The sequence below is a fragment of the Lynx rufus genome, unplaced genomic scaffold, assembly GCF_022079265.1.
Source record: "Lynx rufus isolate CCGP_SWC_20201006 ecotype Redwood Valley unplaced genomic scaffold, mLynRuf1.p SCAF_20, whole genome shotgun sequence".
NCBI lineage: Eukaryota > Metazoa > Chordata > Mammalia > Carnivora > Felidae > Lynx > Lynx rufus.
In genome coordinates, this window is record NW_025814835.1 from 2,529,329 (window position 1) to 2,548,920 (window position 19,592).

At 50.9% G+C, this 19,592-nt stretch overlaps 1 protein-coding gene across 23 annotated transcripts in view; it reads left to right on the forward strand.

The window, feature by feature from the left end:
* Positions 1–19,592, forward strand: part of MBP (myelin basic protein) — a 117,227-nt gene that overhangs the window by 33,436 nt on the left and 64,199 nt on the right. For 9 of the 23 annotated variants that reach the window (XM_047086276.1, XM_047086277.1, XM_047086278.1 and 6 more), the window contains exon 3: positions 17,412–17,499. The exons of the other annotated variants lie outside the window; for them this stretch is intronic. In XM_047086276.1, coding sequence (XP_046942232.1) covers positions 17,412–17,499 — 88 coding nt within the window. The remainder of the gene's footprint in view (positions 1–17,411; positions 17,500–19,592) is intronic. 23 annotated transcript variants of the gene reach the window in all.

The window sequence follows — 19,592 nt, forward strand, 5'->3', positions numbered from 1 at the left end:
CATAAGGGAAGGGAAACCAAAATAATATAAAAACTGGGAGGGGGGACAAAACAGAAGAGACTCATAAATATGGAGAACAAACTGAGGGTTACTGGAGGGGTTGTGGGAGGAGGGATGGGCTCAATCGGGAAGGGGCACTAAGGAATCTACTCCCGAAATCACTGTTGCACCCTATGCTAACTAATTTGGATGTAAATTTTAAAAAATAAAACAATAGAACAAGTTAAAATAAAAAAAATTATAAGCAAGAGACAGAGAATATAAAAAACAGTAAGGTTTGAAATAAATTAAATACAATTTTTTTAAATGAAAAATGTAAAACTCAGTTGACAGGTTGAAGTAAACGTTAGATACAGCTGAAGAAAAAATTATTGAATTAAAAGCTAGATACGAAGAAGTTACTTGAAAGTAGTCCAAAGATACAAAAATATGGAAAATATATGTTCCTAAATTATGGAAAGACACAAAACACTGATTCCAGAAACCCACTGATGGCCTTAAATAACAAATCCATATATGACCATATATGACTATATATAGTCATCTGACATTTTTTTTGAGAGAGAGAGAGAGAGGGCTCAAGTGAGTGAGGGGCAGAGAGATTGGGAGAGAGAGAATCCCTCGTGGGAGAGACAGAAGCGAAGCTCACCAGAAGCAGGGCTCATCCTCACCCGAAGAGGAACTTGAACTCATGAACCGTGAGATCATGACCTGACCCGAAGCCAGATGCTTAACCATCTGAGCCACCCGAGCGCCACAGTCATCCAACATTTTACATGAAACCGTGGAGCACTAAATGGAGCGGGATATCTATAGAAGCCTGAGCAAAAGGGATGGTTTTAACCTGATAGCTGGAAGACAGAAGCAGTGGGAGACTCTCTAATGTACCTAGAAGAAAATAAATGTCAACCTAGAACTCTATACCAGCAAAACTATTTTTCAAGTCTAATGAAATTTTGAGTTTTTTCTATCTCAATGAAAACTGAAAGTTTACCAAAAATTCTCACTGAATAAAACTCTAAAAGTTTTCCTCACTCAGAAAGAAAAAAAAGAGAGAGAGAGAGAGAGAGAACATCTTTATATTTCGTAAAACCCTCTTACGGTACTTTTAACGAAACGAAATGTAAAAATCCAGGTGTCAAAATGTTATTTCCTATCTTTTCTCACTTAACTCCTTTGGCAGTGTGGTTTTAAACGTTTAAATTTGGAAGCAGGAGATTTTATGTGCTGGAATATGCTTGTGAAAAGTTGTCTTCCGTGTGTGTGTGTGTGTGTGTGTGTGTGTGTGTGTGTGGAGGGGGTGTTTCAAGCCCGCCAGCCCCAAACGCCGTGAACACTAATCACCAGCCCCCAGCTCACCTTCTCCCCTTCTCCTGCTCAGCCCAGCTCCGCAGTCCGATGCATCCAACCTAGTCTCCTAGCCGTGACCTGGTACCTGCATTACTTTAATTGTCCTATAGTTAGGCAAAAACCTAGATAAAGTTCATTCTTCATGTTTCTGTGGCTATTGGCCCTTGCAAAACAGACTGTTATTTAATGCACCCTAAATTACACTTGAGCACGAGGCATGTGTAACCAAACACGGGCCATACGTCAACAAGTAAGGCAGGTGGGTGATGACATTAATTACACACGGCGTGGTAGGATTAGGGCAGGGAGGCGTGTGCTCCTGCCTCGAAATTGCGTTAAGACACGTAAGAAAACACCAGCGTCTTCAGATTTAAAAGCAGAGGCTAGCTCCGGTGTTGCTTTCCGATGTGTTTGAGGAGGGCCTTGACGGCTCAGCTCTCCCTCCAGCCAGGCCGTCCTCTCCTGCCCCCGCGGCCCGGCCGGGCCGCCTCGCACCTGCCGTCCAGTCTCTGGCTTCTCCCAGACCCCCTCTTGCAGCTACTCTGTGCCACTGTGCTCGCGCAGCACCCCACCCCCAATGCCAGGTCCCTTGTGTGTGTCTCTGGGGTTTTGCCCCGGATGCCAGCACCCACTCTCAGCCCACTTCCTCACCCGTGAAAGGTGCCGTGGGCACCCCGCTGGCCCCGAGCACTGAGCCATTGTGTGCATTTGGGCATCTCACCTATCTGCTCTGCACGCACTTGTGGGGCCCTGCTGTCCCCAGGCTCTGTGCTACGATTTAGAGACACCAGTTTGCACTCAGTGAGTGGAATTTACAGAAGCCGCTTCTGAAAGCCTGAACTCTGCGTGCATGTGGTCCCAGGTGGAGGCTTAGAGCCCCCGTGGGTGCGGGAGTGGCTTTGCGAGGACTTGTGCAACAGCAACCGCGCTGGGGATCCCAGCACCGCCTCCAGGAGGGACCAGGGCCCCAGCTGGCTCCTCGCTGTCCAGACCTCCTCCCCCTGGTGCCTGAGGAGCGTTGAAAGAGGCCAGACTAGGGGTGCCTGGGTGGCTCGGTCGGTTAAGCGTCCGACTCTTGGTTTCAGCCCAAGTCACGATCTCCTAGTTTGTGACTTTGAGCCCTGCATGTGGCCCTGCGCTGGCAGCACGGAGCCCGCGTGGGATTCTCAGTCTCTCCCTGTCTCTGCCCCTCCCCTGCTCATGCTGTCTCTGTCTCCCTCAAAATAAATAAATAAACTTAAAAAAAAAAGAAGAAGAAGAAAGAAAGAGGCCAGACTTGAGCCAGATTCAGTGGGGGAGGGGACGCAGCGGCTGGCCTTCTCGAAGGGGAGTGGTGGAACCCCCAACCAGGGATGCCCTCAGACACCACAGCTCCTGGGAGCTCTTGGCCTTCTGGGCAGTGGCCCCAGCCCAGGCTCATCTCAGGGCAGGAAACAATGAGAGGAAATGGCCTGATCGAATGTATGTCCTCGTCTTTCTAGAAAGTAAGGCCTCCGTGAAAGCACGTGTGTCTAAGGGACGCCCAGTGACGCTGACGGCCACATTCGCTTCATCGTCTAGGCTGTCCTGGCTCGTTGTTCCTGAGGCGCTAAAATCATGGGTCTTAGATTTTTTTTCTATTGAATTAATAAAAGGGCTCTTGTGACTGCCACCCACACACCAAATAAATTGAATGCAAAATCCTTTTTTTGTCCTTCTATTCTACTTTGTCACAATTGCAGTGTTTTAAAAAACGGTTCATTGCAGTGCATTTCAAGGTGAAATGTGATGTGGTATTTGTAGAATATTCCAAGAGTGTATGGTTCTTCCTTTTGACGAGCCGTGTTTCATGCACAGACTCTTCTCCTTTGATGGTTCGAATGCAAAGTATTTAGTTACTCGGTTTAGGAACATTGCATTTCATGCCTTTCTATCCAGCTCTTCAGTGTTTTAAAAAGAAAATCAGTCTTTGATTTTCTGGTCTTTGTTCGTGAACATACGTGATAGCACTCTACTAGGAGACGGAGTGTGGTTTTTAAAGTCACGGTTCCCACAGTGCTCAGAACACCAGGATGCTTCACGAGCAACACGGAGAAACCCAACGGAGCGCATCTGTCCTGGGTGACCCAGCCTCCACGTGACCTGTCGGGTCCATAAAGACTTGGTTCAAAATATGTTTATAATTTGTATCTTCATCTAACTAGACGCTGCCTTGATTTTATCGTCAGTTACGAAACAAGAGAGGTCTGTGGCCTGAAAAAGAAAATTTCTCCTGAATGTGCCTTTGCAGCCAACGTCACGTTCAGACCCTTGATGGAGGGAGGACTCGATCTTATCACCCCTGGTGATCGGACCTATCACCACCTGTACTCCTGAAGTTCTCCAGACATTCTCAGTCTCTTAATGGAGTCCACAGACGTAGCCTGACTGGTTTCTCCGGCGCCGAGAGCCCGCTGGGGCCAGGTCTGCGGCTCTCACGGTTCGGCCCCCATCACAGGGACAGCAGGGTTCCGCTCGGAAGACGAGCGTGTGCGTGGACCGGGGATAATTCCATGTGCAGCGCGAGTGTGTTCGCTTAGAGCGAGGACACCAGAGTGCAGGTGCAATTCTAGTTCTGTGGGAAATTTCTCTTTCTGTTTGAATCTTACTGCATTCACACGCTCATGAAAGCCTGTTTGTTACTTAAAAACGATTTTACGTTCACCTCTTCTAAAGTACGGAAAATAGAAGATGCAGGTTTGCAAAATAAGTAATGGTAGCTGGCAGGCTTCCCACACGGGGCCGTTGGGACCCTCATGGCCACTTTCAGCAAGGAGGCCGGGAGGCTGGCATCGCTGAGGGCTACGGTCAGAAATAGAGAAGTGTTAGACCTTATTGTCCTTCTGCCCTATCCGCACTGGGGGAAGCAAGTGGATAAGCATGTGCGGGCATGGGGGCATATGTTTGGGGAACGTAAGTAGGACCCCGAGGTTTTTATTACATAAAACTGAAGGCAGTGCATTCAGCTTCTAGTTGAGAAGATGAGAGTTTTCCACCGCCTTGTTCTGTTTTCAGTGATGTGGAATACCCTTTGGAGCTGAATGAACTTCCTTACGTGAATCGCCTTTCAGCGCGTTTTCATCGAAGTTGCGATTTACTCTAGAACTCTAAGCGAAAGAGCTACGCTCAACAGTCTCTCTCTCCCTCTCCCCCTCACACCCTTCCGTATGTGACCATCCTTCTCATTTAAGACGTGACCGGCTGATACAGCAGTAGCTTCCAGGAATAAATGGCAAGATATTTGTGTTCCGAAAATAGAAGTTACTGTGTCCGGTTACGCAACGGGCCCCGATAAACAGTCTTGCTGTGACGCTGGTCAGTGCTTGTTTTGCTGTGACTTCTGAAAGTCACTGTTTAAATCAAACCCTGGGCTCATTTCTTTGCCCTGATTATTGGAACACCACAGTCCTAATTACACTACAAAATGATCTTGGCAGAGACGGTGGCTTTAACACTTACTTAGTTAAAAGAGCCACTTACTCATCTAGGGTAACGGCTCCATAAACCGCCTCGAATACTGAGCTCCAGACTCCCTTCCAGTCATGCGGGGACCTTTCGCTGTTAACTGCCTGCAGGCCCAGCTCCCACACTTTTTAAAAACACCTTTATGAAGATGTAATTCACATGCCGTACCATTCACCCATTTGAAGTGTACAATTCGGTGGGTTTCTGGTGTATTCACAGATATGCAGGACAGCCACCAATGGTCAATTTTAGCTATTGGTGTCATCTCAGAGAGAAGCTGTCATTCACTCCAGCCCTCAGCCTCCGTGCCCCGGCCCTCAGCAACCACCAATCTCTTTTCTGTCTCTAGGTTTCCCTGTTCTGGGCATTTCACCCGAATGGAATCATCTGATAGGTGCTCGTTTCTGTCGGGCTCCTTTCGTGGAGCATGTTTTCAGAGTCCACGTAGCACGGGCCAGCACTCCATTCTTTTTTACGGCTGAATAATGTTGCGTTGTGTGGACGGACCACATTCGGTGTATCGGTTCACCCACGGATGGGCATCGGGCTCTTTCCACCTTTTGGGGCTTATAAATACCACGGCTAGCAGCAAAAGCTCATGTACGAGCTTTTGTGTGCATATGTGTTTTCTTTTCTCTTATATAGTTTCTTAATTAAAAAAAAAAAAACCTGGATTTTCATATACTCTTGTTAGCAGAAATGCTTGCTGTGTTTTCTTTGATGCCATTAAAACAGACAGGTCTGGATAAGGAGCCCTGACTTTGCAATCTCACCCCATGGAGACTTGTAACATCATTGTTTCTTTCTTTCTTTCTTTCTTCTGGGGTCTGCGATACTGAGCAGGAGACGTTTGCTGTGCCTTTGTTCATAAATGCATTGGAGGTAATCACTGTCGCCAGGTATAGAAATAACCAGCCTAAGACTTAGAATAAAGTCTTCCAAAATTTTAATCCCCCACATTGCAAAAACCAGTCTGGGATCCTAGCACTGAATCCCACGCGGTCCCCACAGCGGATGAGCCAGCTATGTGAGGAATGATTCCTCACCTTTAACGTCATAGCCAGAATCTCACCGGGTCCTGGCTATGGGGTGCATTCCGCTCTTTTTCTTCTAACCAATAGTTCTATTGAGATAAATTCAGATACCGTTAACCTTCACCCATCTGAAACGTACAGCTCAGTCCTTTTTAGTATCTTCCCAGGATTGTGCAGCCATCACCACAATCTGACTTTATAACGTATTTGTCACCTCTCAAGGAGACCTCGCAGCCACTAGAAGCCCCCACTTAACCCCGTCCACCCCAGGCAACTGCTAACATACTTCCAGTCCCTCCGGATTTGACTGTTCTGAACGTTTCGTTTATAGGTGATGGCGCAGCATGGATGTTTGGCGACCGCCTCCTTCCGTGTAGCACAGTGTTTTCAAGCTCATGCCTGTAGCAGGTGGCAACACTTTGTTCCTTGCTGTTAAAGAATTATATGCCCTTGTAGGAGTATGCCGCATTTTAACTATCCATTCATTCGCTGCTGGTCATTTGGGATGCTTCCGTCGTTTGGTATTGTGAATATGCTGCTATGAACACTCTTGCGCAGGTTTTTGCGTGGACGTGCGTCTTCACTTCTCTCGGGCGTGTACCCAGGACTGGATCTGATGAGTCCTACTACGGTAACTCTGCGATGAACTGTGTGAGGACCCATCAAGCTGGTTTGCACAGTGGCTGCACCGTTTTACTGGCAGCGTCTGAGGGTTTCCGACTTCTCCGTGTCCTGACCAAGTTACTGTTGTCAGTCTTCTTGCTTGTATCCCTCCTAGCGGACGCAAAGTGGTGCCTCACGTTGTGCTTTTGATTGTATTTCCTCCATGCACGATAATGTTGCGCGTCTTTTCCTGTACTTACTGGCCATCTGTCTGTCTTCTTCAGAGAAATGCCTATTCAGATTCTTGGCCCGTTTTTTAAAAAATTAGGCGTTTCGTCTTTTCATTGTCGAATGGTAGGAGCTCTTTACATATTCTGGACACGAATATCTTATCAGATAGATGATTTGAAAGTATTTTCTCTCTTTCTCCAGGTTGTTGTTTTCCTTTCTTGATGGCGTCCATTGCAACACACAGTTTTAACTTTCGACGAGGTCTGGTTTATCCATTATTTCTTTTGTGCTGTGTTCCGGCGTCCCGTCTAAGAACCATTGCCAACGGGCCCCTTGTTCTAAATTAAATCTGGTTCTCACCTTCGGTTTCTAATCCGGTCATGTTGTCCCCTCTCTCAAATTAAACTCAGAAGAGTTTTTGATGACTTACAAAGTATTTGAATTTGTTACCAGCAAGCACACTAGTGAATGGCTTTACAGTTTTCTCTCCTTCTCAAATACTTCTTTTGGTCTAGACCAGGGGCTCTCAGCTAAGAGTGAGCCTCCCTTCCCATCCTCAGGGACATTTGTCAACGTCAGGAGACATTTCTTGTTGTCACAGCAGCAGGATACCATGAGCATCGCGTGGGTAGAGGCCAGAGACGCTGCGAAACATCCCACAGTGGACAAGAAACCCTACACCGCACAGCCAACACTCATCCAGCCCACGGTGTCAGTAACACCACACCGAGAAGCCGTTGTCTAGACTGTCGGAGGCCTGCCCTTTGGCACTAATACGTGCATTCTGAGTCTGCAATAAGGAAGACACGCCGTAGAGATGAGCCATGAGTCTGGCTTTCATTTTGCTTCAAATTCTTTACTTCGATCCTAAGAGCTTCCAATGTTTTTCTAGTTTCTTCTGCTGCTTCTCCAGACCCAGCCTAGAGCAGGAGTCAGTACGATCCTTTATTTTTTGGGTTTTTTTTTAACATTTATTTATTTTTGAGACAGAGAGAGAGAGAGCATGAATGGGGAGGGTCAGAGAAAGAGGGAGACACAGAATCTGAAACAGGCTCCAGGCTCTGAGCGGTCAGCACAGAGCCCGACACGGGGCTCAAACCCACAGACCGCGAGATCATGACCTGAGCCGAAGTCGGACGCTTAACTGACTGAGCCACCCAGGCGCCCCTGATCCTTCATTTTTAAGAAACAAACCAAAATTGCGGAGTAATGAGTGCAAAGTTGTAAGAACTGTTTATATTACACCCCCAACACAGGCATACACACACACACACACACACACACACACACACTCATACTCAGGAATTTTTACTTCCACGGTTTCAGACAAAGTTTATCACCACATTTAAATAACAGGAACATACAGGAGGATGTTTCCATGCACATAAAATAGCGGTGATTTGACCCTCGCTCCGCCCTAGCCCATGAAGAGCGGCTCAGCCCCAGACCGCGTCGGCCAGACAGACCTTGGCCGTGGCTTCTCCTCTGCTTCGGTGGCACGTGCATCTTTGGGATGCAACCGAAGGACGGAGCTGTTGGCCTTCGGCGTGTACACAGCCAGCCTGTATAGGGCCTGGACTCATTCCGAGCATAAAAGAACGTTTTGCCTCTTGAGTAAAATAAAAGGGAGCGAGTTTCCCTTAGCGTCCACAGTTCTCCGTACAAACGTGCCGGCAGCCTGGCCTTCGCGTCCCCGGTGCCCGTGCCGCCCAAGCCACGGCCGAGGAATCGTCACCCTGCCCCGCGCCCTCCGGGGCCGGGTCCCCAGCAGCCCTCCCCTCCTGGGAGCCCGCGTCACCTGCCGGTGGTGTGGGGCCGGGGTGGCTGCTCTTCCCACCTGACGAGTGCTTGGCCCTGTGACCTCCGTCCACAGCTCCTCATCTCCCCCTCTGAGCACGTGGGGACCGTGTTCTGTCTCTTCGCTGACTCTGGAGCCTGGAGCTGGGAAGCATGAGGGTCCTTCGGAGGCTCACGTCGGGGGAGATGACGGCCAGTGCTCTGTGACTCTCCCCTCATCGCCTCCCCGGCTCCGGCAGGCCCGCTCCGTGGGGCCAACTCCTCTTGGCTCACCGAGCCGCCTTCCTGGGGGCTTGGTGGATGGGGGGGTGCTGAACCAGGCGTGTCCTGGGCAGGTCCTAGGAAGCCCGGGCAGGGCCAGGAGCCTTCCCTGCCTCGGGGTGCACAAGATTTGGGCAGGCTGGGCGGTGGAGCCATCCCAGCCCCAGGTGCGGCCCCTGGCCGCGTGAGGCTGTCTGGGGCTGTCTGGGCCACGTGAGGCACGCTGTTGACATGAGCCGTAAACCCCCCCATCAGGAATGCTCTGCCCCCCCCCCGACACCTTCCCCATGCTTCTGTCCAGACCAGAAACGCCCTTTCTGCACATCTGCCTCGAGGTTTCCGTCTGGGCTCTGACCTGAGAGGCTGGTGCGTGAGCACACATCATCGGAACCTCTCTTGGCTTCAGTGACCTCAGTAGTAAAATGGGCTGGTTGGGCGGCCTCTGGATTCCTCCCAACTGTAGAAGTCTTGCCTCCCTCTGTCTCCTCTGAACTTGGCTGAGCACAGCTGCCCTGGAGAACTTTGAGCTGGAGAAGGAAACATGTCAGGTTGGGTTTGACCGTGAAGCGGTCAATGCCAAGAGACTGCGCCATCATGTGGCCGACGTTCGGGAGGCCGCCTGTTCTGCAACCAGCTCTTAGGAGGACGCCCCAGCATCTCTTGTATTCTACACATCCTGCAGGCAAAGCCTCAGGATGGTGGGGGGCGGGCGGGGCAAACATACTGTCTTTTGTACAGGATTCGGGGTCCCTAAGCCAAGATCCTTCTTCCAACAGCACAACCCCGCACATCGGGTCCGTGCCCACTGACTTGTAAGAACTGGGGCTTGGTCCCCACGAGCCTGTAGGAACCTGTAGGAACCGAGTGCCCAGATGTTGAGGTTCTAGGACTGCTGTGGGTAATAAGCCATCCGTGGTCTCTGATCCAGGAGTCTCCTGTCTTCCGTCAGCACCCATGACACCGGCAGGCCAGCTCGTCAGCCTGCAGTCTGCATAGAAGATCTCAGGTTTTTCACAGCCTTCAACACTAACCTGGTGTCAGTTCTCTCCAGAAAAGTAGATAATGCAAAAATTTCTATTTTATGAACAGATCTTCTACACTTGTCATGCTGAACATCGTTTGCATTATAAAAACAACGAATCGCTGTGTCATTTTTCTTCTGGGGGGTCTCAGAAAAGTAGGTGTGGTGTGGTTCCTACAGCAAATACACCCGGGGGTGGAGTCAAGCTTGCATACCCCGCACTTGGTTCGACTGAACGCCGGCTAGCTTGTTTTCCGATTTCATTTCTGACGTGTCCGCTTTGTTTACTGCACTGTGAACTCCTCCAGGAAGCCCTCTTGTCTTGTCCCAGCCCCAGCTCCCAGCACGTTTGGGTAGGAACCAGTCAGTGAGTGACTGAATGGGAACCTAGTCAGGGAACTCAAACCAGACCCAACTCCCTGCGTCTAAGCCTGTGAGTCCCAACTCAAGTTTTATGAAATCACATGAAATGTCGTCTTCTTCTAAGGTATTGCAGACTTGTCAAAATCACTTCTTTTTTTCTTTTTTAAAGCAGCCCGTGGTGGGTCACGCCTCCAAGTCCAACAGTTTAAAATGGTCTTGCGGCTTAAAATATCACTTTTAATGTCTTTCAACATCTTTCCTCTCCGGATGCCTGTTTTTTAGTTTGAATCAGAATTTTGTAAATTGTATAATTTTTTTAAAACTGTGACTCCAGGGTTGCCCTCTCTCAGAGACTTTTTAATTTTTTTTTTTTCGGACGTTGCTACGGTGATTAGAAACTTATCTTCTGCGCCATTCCTCCTAAAATTGTTGCTTCCAGACCATCAGCCTTTCAAAAACTCAAGGCTGATTAAACGCATTTTATACTTACAATTCCGTGTATGTGTAAATAGCTACACTTTAAGAAAATCTCTTAGGATGGCTGGGGTCCCTGGACGGTGGGTTAGGTCGCAGGGAAATGACTGGACAAGATGGGTACAAGGTTACAAGTGGCTGAACAGACCAGGGTCTAAAATAATTAAACCCGGATGCCTTTTACCAGTGTTTTGGTTTGTTTGCAGCTTTGGTAGGTTTGACTCAATTTTATCCTTTGTTGTTCCGCTTGGTCCTCATGGAGGCGGCCCTGAATCGTACTTCCTGGGTACCAAGGCGAACCCTGTGAATTCCCAGGTCCCTCTCTCCTCACACCGACCCTAGTGCAGGACCCACACTGGCCCACGAGGAACACTTTGATGCTTAAAGTTTAGAAGTCAAGGCCAGGTGAGGTTTTTGTGTTTTGTTGGTTTTTTTAACGTTTTATTCACAAAAAAAAAAAAAAAAAGAGAACGTTCTCTGGTTTGTAAGTAGGTTAGGAGACTAGAAATTCCTTAATACCAAAAAAAGCACTAGAAATTCCTTAATGCCAAAAACAGTGCCTTTCTCTGTTTCACTATTCATGTTAACATCCAGAGCTATTTGTGCTACATATAGAGGGACGTAGAGGGACTTGTGTTCATTTCCTGATGCTTCTGCAACAAAGGTCTGCAAACCGGTGCTAAAAAACACCAGGAATTTGGTCTCTCACACTGTTGGAGACCAGAAGTCCAGAACCCAGGAGTCGGCAGGGATGGGTCTTCGGAAGGTTCTCATGGCAGCTGCGTTCCAGCCTCTGTCCTGGAATCCGGTGGTTTCCAGCAGTCCTTGGCTGGGGACGTATCCCCTGTTGGCTCACGGCCCCCTCCCTGTGTGTCTGTGTCTGTGTGTCTGAATTGCCTCTTAAGAAGACACCCATCGTGGCTTAGGGACCCACTCACGGCAGTATGACCTCTTCATAGCTGATCTGCAGGAGCCCTCATTCTTGTTTGAATATTTTTTTAACATCCAAGGATGGACTCAGACTGCACACAGGCATGTGGACCCCTGAGGCGCCCTCCCTGAGGCTGGTTGAGGGCCAGATGCGGGTCTTTGGTTTGACCTGATTAGATTTCTGTCAAATCTGGAGGAACCAGCTCTTCCCTGAGCACGGACGCTTCGCCTGGCTTTGGTGGAGCGTCCCCCAAGCAGTGACCGCACACACCGCACGTCCCCCAGGTGACCACACAAAGCACATCCCCCAGGTGACCGCACACACAGCATGTCCCCCAAGCACCGAATGCACACACCGCACCTTTCGCTGTAGGTGAGTACGTGACTCCTGGTCCCCTCAACAGGTCTCCTTTGAAAGTCAGTGTTTCTTTAGGAAATGCAACAAATACCCACACTTACATTGAAAGCGAACTTTGAAACACTTCCAATGCTACAGTAGATTCCGTCCCGGGGTTTCCATTCAGGACGTTGCCCAGAACCAGAAAAGACGAGAAACGCTGTCTGCTCAGCTTGTGTCCAACAGCACAGACGAGGGACCCGGGGCCCCTAGGACGGCAGTGCCCGGAGCAGACAGGGCCTCGCTTCTCTTCTGAACAAGGACGGGAGGGGGCCAGACACTGGGCAGGGCTTGAGTGCACCTGTCCCTCAGGGGCGTCATTCAGTGAGCAGAGAACCCGTTGGTTAAGAGGGGGGGTTTAATCCCACTTGGATGAAGACTGTTGAGTGAAAACATACAAACCAGAGATGCGGTAAATTGCTTAATTTATCATGAGTGTTGTATCCGTGTTGAAAAATAAGTCTCATCTGCATTTAGAAATATTTTTAGTTTTTTTTTTATTTGGGAGAGAGCACGTGAGTGGGGGGGGAGGGACAGAGGGAGAAGGAGAGAGAGAATCTTGAGCAGGCTTCATGCTCAGCTGGGAGCCCAGTGCAAGGCTTGATCCCACGACCCCAGGATCATGACCTGAGCTGAAATCAAGAGTCGGACACTCAACTGAGCCCCCCAGGTGCCTCAATATTTTAAAATATTTTTAGGGGCGCCTGGGTGGCTCAGTCGGTTAAGGATCCGACTTCGGTTCAGGTCATGATCTCACGGTTTGTGAGTTGCGGCCCCGCGTCGGGCTCTGTGCTCACAGCTCGGAGCCTGGAGCCTGCTTCGGATTCTGCGTCTCCCTCTCTCTCTGCCCCTCACCTGTCCATGCTCTGTCTCTCAATAATAAATAAACGTTTAAAAAAAATTGTAAAAATATTGTTAAATCGGCATTTGTAATTATGAGACTTTTGCCTTATTGTGTTTACCCCTAAAATTAATATGGAAAAGTAAGTGAATTCTTACATCGGTCACCTCTCTCATATTTAGGCTGATGGAAATGAAAATTGGTACAAATATTATGAAGGAACCATGACTGCTTGAAACACATTTAGACACGTGCAGTCACAGACATGATTTGAGAATCAGGACACGTTGGGGCAGTGACACCCTGGGTCGCGGGTCTCGTCGGCACCAACGCTCTTTGTGTATCTGAGTGTTTTATGTCTGTTATTTACTTTCTTTATCGTGAAAATTCCCTTACGTTTGACCCACACCATCTTGATCGTGTGTGTTTTGCTGGTGGACGTTTCGCTTGTTGGAAGTGTGTTCTTCGTAAGGATATATTTTATGTTCGCGGTAAAGCAACAGCATCAGGTCTCAGAAAGCAACTCTTTGTTGGGACAGAAGTCAGCGAGTAGATTTCCCAGGCCGTGCGCGGGGACTTTTCGCACTGCGTCCTGCACAGCGCGTGGGGGAGGCATTATGACCGGAGGAGGTGGGTGAGGTTCGGGGTCCCGTCTGTCATCGGGACTCCGCCCCGCCTCCCCCTGTGGCCCCTTGAAGGAGCAGACGGTGCCCGTTCTGATGCTGCAGCGGGGAGGCCTGCACCGGGCACGGGCTGAGGACACCAGCTATCTCTTCACCACCACGTCAGGCCGCGCCGACCCCAGCAGCGGAGATAGGCAGGCCGTGTGACCCTGTCATCCAGCTGCAGTCCCTGAGGGCAGAGTGGTTCGCTTTCAATACTGAGCTTTGACCCTGACCCCGAAGTGCCCTCACCCCTGGGGCCCTCCAAGCCTCCCAGAGGGAAGGAGTCCTCGGTTCTAAGCCGAAGACGCTGCTGGTCGCAAGGGGCTTCTTGATCTAAATGTGAAAGCGTGAGAAGATGCGCCCGCGATGAAGGAACACGGCAGCTAAGTTGTATTCGATCGATGACTTCTCCAGTGATGGGTGTTGTGTGCTTGGCAAAGGATACGACATTGTTGTCAGCCTCAAAGCGCGACGTGAAACCAACACACGAGACTGGATTCACGGCTGGCGAACGGACCTGTCGAGAAGTGCTCGCCCACCCAAGTTTACTCTCCTCTGAGTAAATAGGTGGATATGAGAAAACACCCATTGAGCCACCTTTGGCTTCCTTTGTGAATATAACAGCCAAACAGTTTTCTCTCCGGCACTTGCTGGGTGCCAGACGCTGGCGAGGTCTGGGGACAGAAGGGTCTATAAGGCAAGGTCCCTCTTGTCAAACAATTTACAGCCTGGTTGGGGGGAGAGAGGAGTGAGCCTACAGGGGCGGGGGTGGGGTGGGGGGGAGCGGTGGCCAAGTCTACCGGGGAGAGGAGTTCAGACCTGCCCTTGTGGGAGGGGAAGGGTGTGGGGAGGAGGGCAGGAAGAGAGGGAGGGGAAGAAGGGGAAGAGGGGGAGGGGGGAGGGGAGGAAGGCTGAGGGCAGGAGGAGGAAGCCACTAGGGGTGGGGCTGAGCCTGGTCAGGTCCTCCCTCCCAGACACTCTGACCCTCCTGGACCCTGAGGGCAGGAGGCGAGAGCCTGATCCAGGGGAGGGACAGCTTGGTTTTGTTATTGTTGGTGTCACAGAACCTGCTGTGAATGTTTATCCGGCTCCCAGAGGGCTCCTGTGTCACTGCATCCCCAACAAGGCTGCAAAGTACTTTTTTCTCAACTTTGTCAAGTCGAGAATATGTCAGGATGTTAGAAAATAGTCTCTCGTTCTTGTCTTGCTTTGTATCTTTTCAATTACTAGTGAGTTTGAACACGACTGTGTGCTGTTAAGTAGTGATTTTATGAGACTGTTAGATCTCAGTCTGGGAAACCCCAATTTAGTGTATTAACCAGCTGGTGGGGTACCTGGGTGGCTCAGTCGGTTAAGCCTCCGACTTCGGCTCAGGTCATGATCTCGCGGGCTGTGAGTTCCAGCCCGTCAGGCTCTGTGCTGACCGCTCAGAGCCTGGAGCCTGTTTTGGATTCTGTGTCTCCCTCTCTCTGACCCTCCCCCGTTCATGCTCTGTCTCTCTCTGTCTCAAAAATAAACGTTAAAAAAAAAATTAAAAAAAACCCAGCTGGTAACATCAGCTTCACTGTGAAAATGAAAGCAAACTTCTCCCTCCTCCGTGTTCTGGGTGTTAATTAACAATAAGCCTTTTTTATATGTATAACATTGGACATCATTTAATTGTAGGAACCGGGTTCTAAATGTCGGCCGGTGGGATCTCACCCATCCGTCTGCCCCTGTCTTCCCCATGGGGAGTGGAGACCCTCGCCGGTGTGGGAGAGGAGACCCCATGCTGGTGTAGGAGCGGGAACCCTACCCTTGTTCGGGCTAGAGCCTTCCAGAGGGACCTGGGGCAGTGGTGGGGAGCACAGGTGTGACCTCCAGAGGGCTGGCCTCCACCTCCCCACGGCCACGGAGGTCACCTCCAGCCTGGCTGGGCCCTCACCTCCTCTGCCACCTGCTGGCTGCCTCCCTGTGCTGCTCGCTGACTGTGAATCCGTCCTGGTCTGAATCAGACCTTATGTTGACAGGACAGTCACTTATGGCCTCCTCACGAGAAGACTCGTATTAGGATGGGTTTTGTTGCAATGCAGACCCAAGTAGAGCCCGGAACCTGGGAAGGAGGGGGACGGAGGGGCGGGACTTCCTGGGTCAGATTAGCTGGGCACGTTGGCGTCCCAGAGGGCGTCTCTCTCCCCGCCTCCTGCCCACCTGGCCCAGGGGGAGCACACTGCTGGCGGTGCCCGGAGGTGACGCCGGTCCAGCCGGCCCCAGAAGCTTCTGCAGGGCTGGTGCCCAGCCTCGGGGCCACGCGCCCGCTCTCTAGGCCCCCCAGAGATCCACCAGAGCATGGGAGAAGTGGAGGGGGGAAAGCCGGGCAGGTGAGGCCCACCGGCTGTAAGACAAAGCTTGGGAACAGAGCTGGGGGAGGGGCAGCCAAGAGCCAGAGCTGAGACAGAGGGGAGGGTGTTCACCTTTTTTTTTTCGGAGTTTCCCTTTTCTTTAACAGACACTCATTTTACAGTTTCTGCGCGCCAGGTGTGTTGAAAGCACTTACAAATGTTAACTTTATTAACCCCGATTACCAGCACGATAAGCAGTATCAGTATTTCCTCTCTTTTATAGAAAAGGAAACTGAAGCCCAGAGAGGTTAAGTGACTTGCCCCAGGTCACACAGCCAGTAAATAAGAGCCAAGCCAGAGTATACACCCAGGCAGTGTGGCTCTGAAGCCCGCTGCCCTGGTCACTGTTTCTCCTCTCTTTAGAAGGAAAAGAACGTAAAATAGGAAAAAGTCCTAGCTGGAACCTCAGGAAATGAGAGCGGCCTGGGACAAAGTGATACAGAGCAAGGGTGGAGGCCGGAGTGCGGCCGCGGGAGCCTCGAGCCGCGGGGGCAGAGTCCGGGAACGAACCCTGGGCTTGTGGCCCGTGAGTCAGCAACCCCAGCTCCCGGGCGCTGCTCGTAACCGGGAAGAGCGCAAACCAGGCGAACGGTCACCGGCAATGGTGGCCTTCGCGGCAATGGCTCAGGTCGGGGCGCGTGCTCTGGCCGCAGAGGCAGGTCAGGCCGCGCCGGGCGCCGTGCAGAGGCTCTTCTAAAGGAGCACAGGACAAGCTGGAAAGGCCGGGCGCCCCTGCCAGGGGTGGTGGGGCAGGGGGAGATGTGGCGGGGAGGGGAGAGCAGGCCCTCCCGCTGTGCTTGTCAGGGTCCTTTGCAGGGGCGTCTATGCGAGCATTCCCGACTGACTGCAAAGAACAGAAGCTAAACCATATCTACTCTATGCCCTTAAAATCTTAAAGTCAAAAAGAATGTGCACTCTGGTGCTGCCGTTAGGGCCCCAGGAAGGAGCAGAGGGGAGGTCTCTGCCCGGCCTCCCACCAAGGCTGCCCTGCCTGGCTTCCAGGAGGCCAGAGTTGGAATTCAAGAAAGTCAGGTTTGGCATCCATCCTTTCCTGCAGCCCAGACAGCCACCGGGCCGGCTTCCGGAGCGCAGGCCGTGATGTGTAGCTGATTTATTTTATCCGAGGTGATATGCAATTTCCTTTGTGTGAAAATCTATCCCCTGGAACAAGAGAATGCTTGCAAGCCCAGGCAGAGAAAACAGGCCGGAATCCAGAATCCTCCGCAGAAAACCCACCCTGAGCTAATTATCTTGCCACAAAGTTTACAAGAAGAAAAATGTATTACAACTAGCTTGTTGATAGAACACGGCATCTTTTTTTTTTAATGTTTATTTATTTTTATTTTTGAGAGAGACAGAGCACGAGCGGGGGAGGAGCAGAGAGAGAGGGAGACACGGAATCCGCAGCAGGCTCCAGGCCCTGAGCTGTCAGCACAGAGCCCGATGCGGGGCTCGAACTCACTGGCCATGAGATCACGACCTGAGCTGAAGTCAGATGCTTAACCCACTGAGCCCCCCAGGCACCCAGGTGAAACACTGCATCTTAAGAAAGGGTGTCGTCTGTTTTGTTTTGTTCCCAGGATGCAGACACGAGCACAGGAGAATCTAGCAAGAGGAGGAACCCCCACTACCTTTCCCGGGAGGCCTCGGAAGACAGTGACGTGTTCGGTAGGTGACACGGAACTTGTAGATGTGGCTTCGTGTGCCATCTGTGTGCACGTGCACTCATTGAGGGACGGTTTTAATTTTATCGTTACATGAGTAATCCATGGCTCTGTTCTCAGTATTAAAACTGCAGACCCCCTAGAAACGTGGAGGTAAGTCCCCTTCATTAGCCACCTGCTGTCTCTTCTCCCCAACAACGTGACCGCCCTGGGGGCCCGTCCCCTTCGGGTTCTTGTGTTGGGTGCCTGTCTGTACACAGAGGCCAGAGACTTCCCACGTGTATCCTCACTATACAATATCTCTCTCATCATCTGTTGGACCAATTGGGGGTGGAAAACCTAATGGTGAAAAATATCTAACAGGGAAGTGAAACGGTCCCAAAGCCCAGATAGTTCAACCACAAGGAATGACTCAGGAGGCGTTGGAAAATAACCGTTTTCTATAAAAGTGTACATTTTGTGGAGCCCAGCCGACACACGTCGCCATTATATACGTTGTTCATTTCCATTTCTGTGCCCACCCCCCGCCCTGAGAATAAACGAGTTCTCATGTGATTTTACATGGAAAAAACTCCCCTTTCCCGTGTGACCACGATGCTCGGTGATGCCCCCAAGGTCACCCGGCCAGGCAGATCTGTCCACGCGCCTTACTGTGTTCTCTTCTCCAAGAATTCCCAAAGAGGTGGGGACAAGGGGGCAGCAGGGGACCGGCCAGGACCCTGAGGGCGCAGGGTAGACGGGAGGGGAGGAGAGCGGTTTTCTGGCTACAGAAGTAAGCGCCCCCTGCACCTGCTCATCATGCCTCTCCTGGCCGACAGCCTCTCGCCACGTTCCCTGGCCTGGCCGCTGCTTACTTACGGAAAGGGCTTCTTTGTCGTTTGATTCTCGGGCAGGAAAAGCCACCCCAATTTTTTTGTTCTTGATTTGCTTGTTCTTTTTCAAAAATCCCTTCTGTTCCTGTGATCCTGCCCTGAGTAAGCGCTCGTAATTACACAAGTCCCGCTGCCCATTTGCCCGGTGTCTTAAACTGTAATGAAAACCAGCACAAGCCAGAGGCCCAGAGACGGAAAACCAGGAAGATTCGTTTAACGGAAACCAGTCAGATACTGCCACAGGAATCAACACCCGCCTGGTTGGACGTGTTGCGCGTCGATTTTCACGGGAATTGGGCGGAGGGGCATCGTCCGCTGCCTTCCAGGTGGGGTCTCCAGGCCTTAGAGGCAGCTCTCGAGCGAGGCGCCCCCCACAGGTGTTCTGAATGCAGAGGGAAGGCAGTCTGCAGATTTGAAGGGAATGTCCGAGCGTCGGTGATTTCGAGAATAAGTCCGCCTCTGAACCTCTAACACAAAGGTTTCTCTCGACTCTCTCTCTCCTCCTATATTCCAACTGCATACGTATGTACACACGTAAAAGAAAATGACAGAATAAAAATGTCCAAATTTAAGCTTTCTATGTGAAAAGAATGCCTTTTGGAATGATTTGGCTCTGCTTACTTGTTTTTATTTTTTAAAGTTTATTTACCTATTTTTGAGAGAGACAGAGTGGTGGGGGGAGGGGCAGAGAGAGGGAGGGGGAGACAGAATTCCAAGCAGGCTCCACGCTGTCAGCACAGAACCCAACATGGGGCTCGAAACCACGAACTGTGAGATCATCACCTGAGCCAACGCCAAGAGTCGGACCCTCAAGTGAGCCACCCAGGCGCCCCGAAGCTTACTTATCTTTAAAGCAACCACCACCTTCCTCATTGTTCCCCTGGTTGTTTTCAGAACAGTGGTCCCAGAGGGAGGGTTTGGACAGTGGTCCCAGAGGGACACTTTGGACAACGGCTGCCTACAGTTGACGGTGAAAACCAGCAGAGATGCTGCCGTTTCAGTCATGTGACAAACTTAGATTTGCCTCCCGGTGGGAAGAATAATGACACAGGTCCCCTCCGCCTCTTGCGTTTGCCGTGACTTCTGGGGCCTAGAGCCCTGGAGACGCTTACGGATGTGGGGTCGACAGCCACCCTCACGTGGTCAGGAAGCAGCTTCCGAATCATCACCTCGGCACGTGTGGCTCACACTGGACCCAGGCCGAGTCACCGCAGAGGGAAGCGCG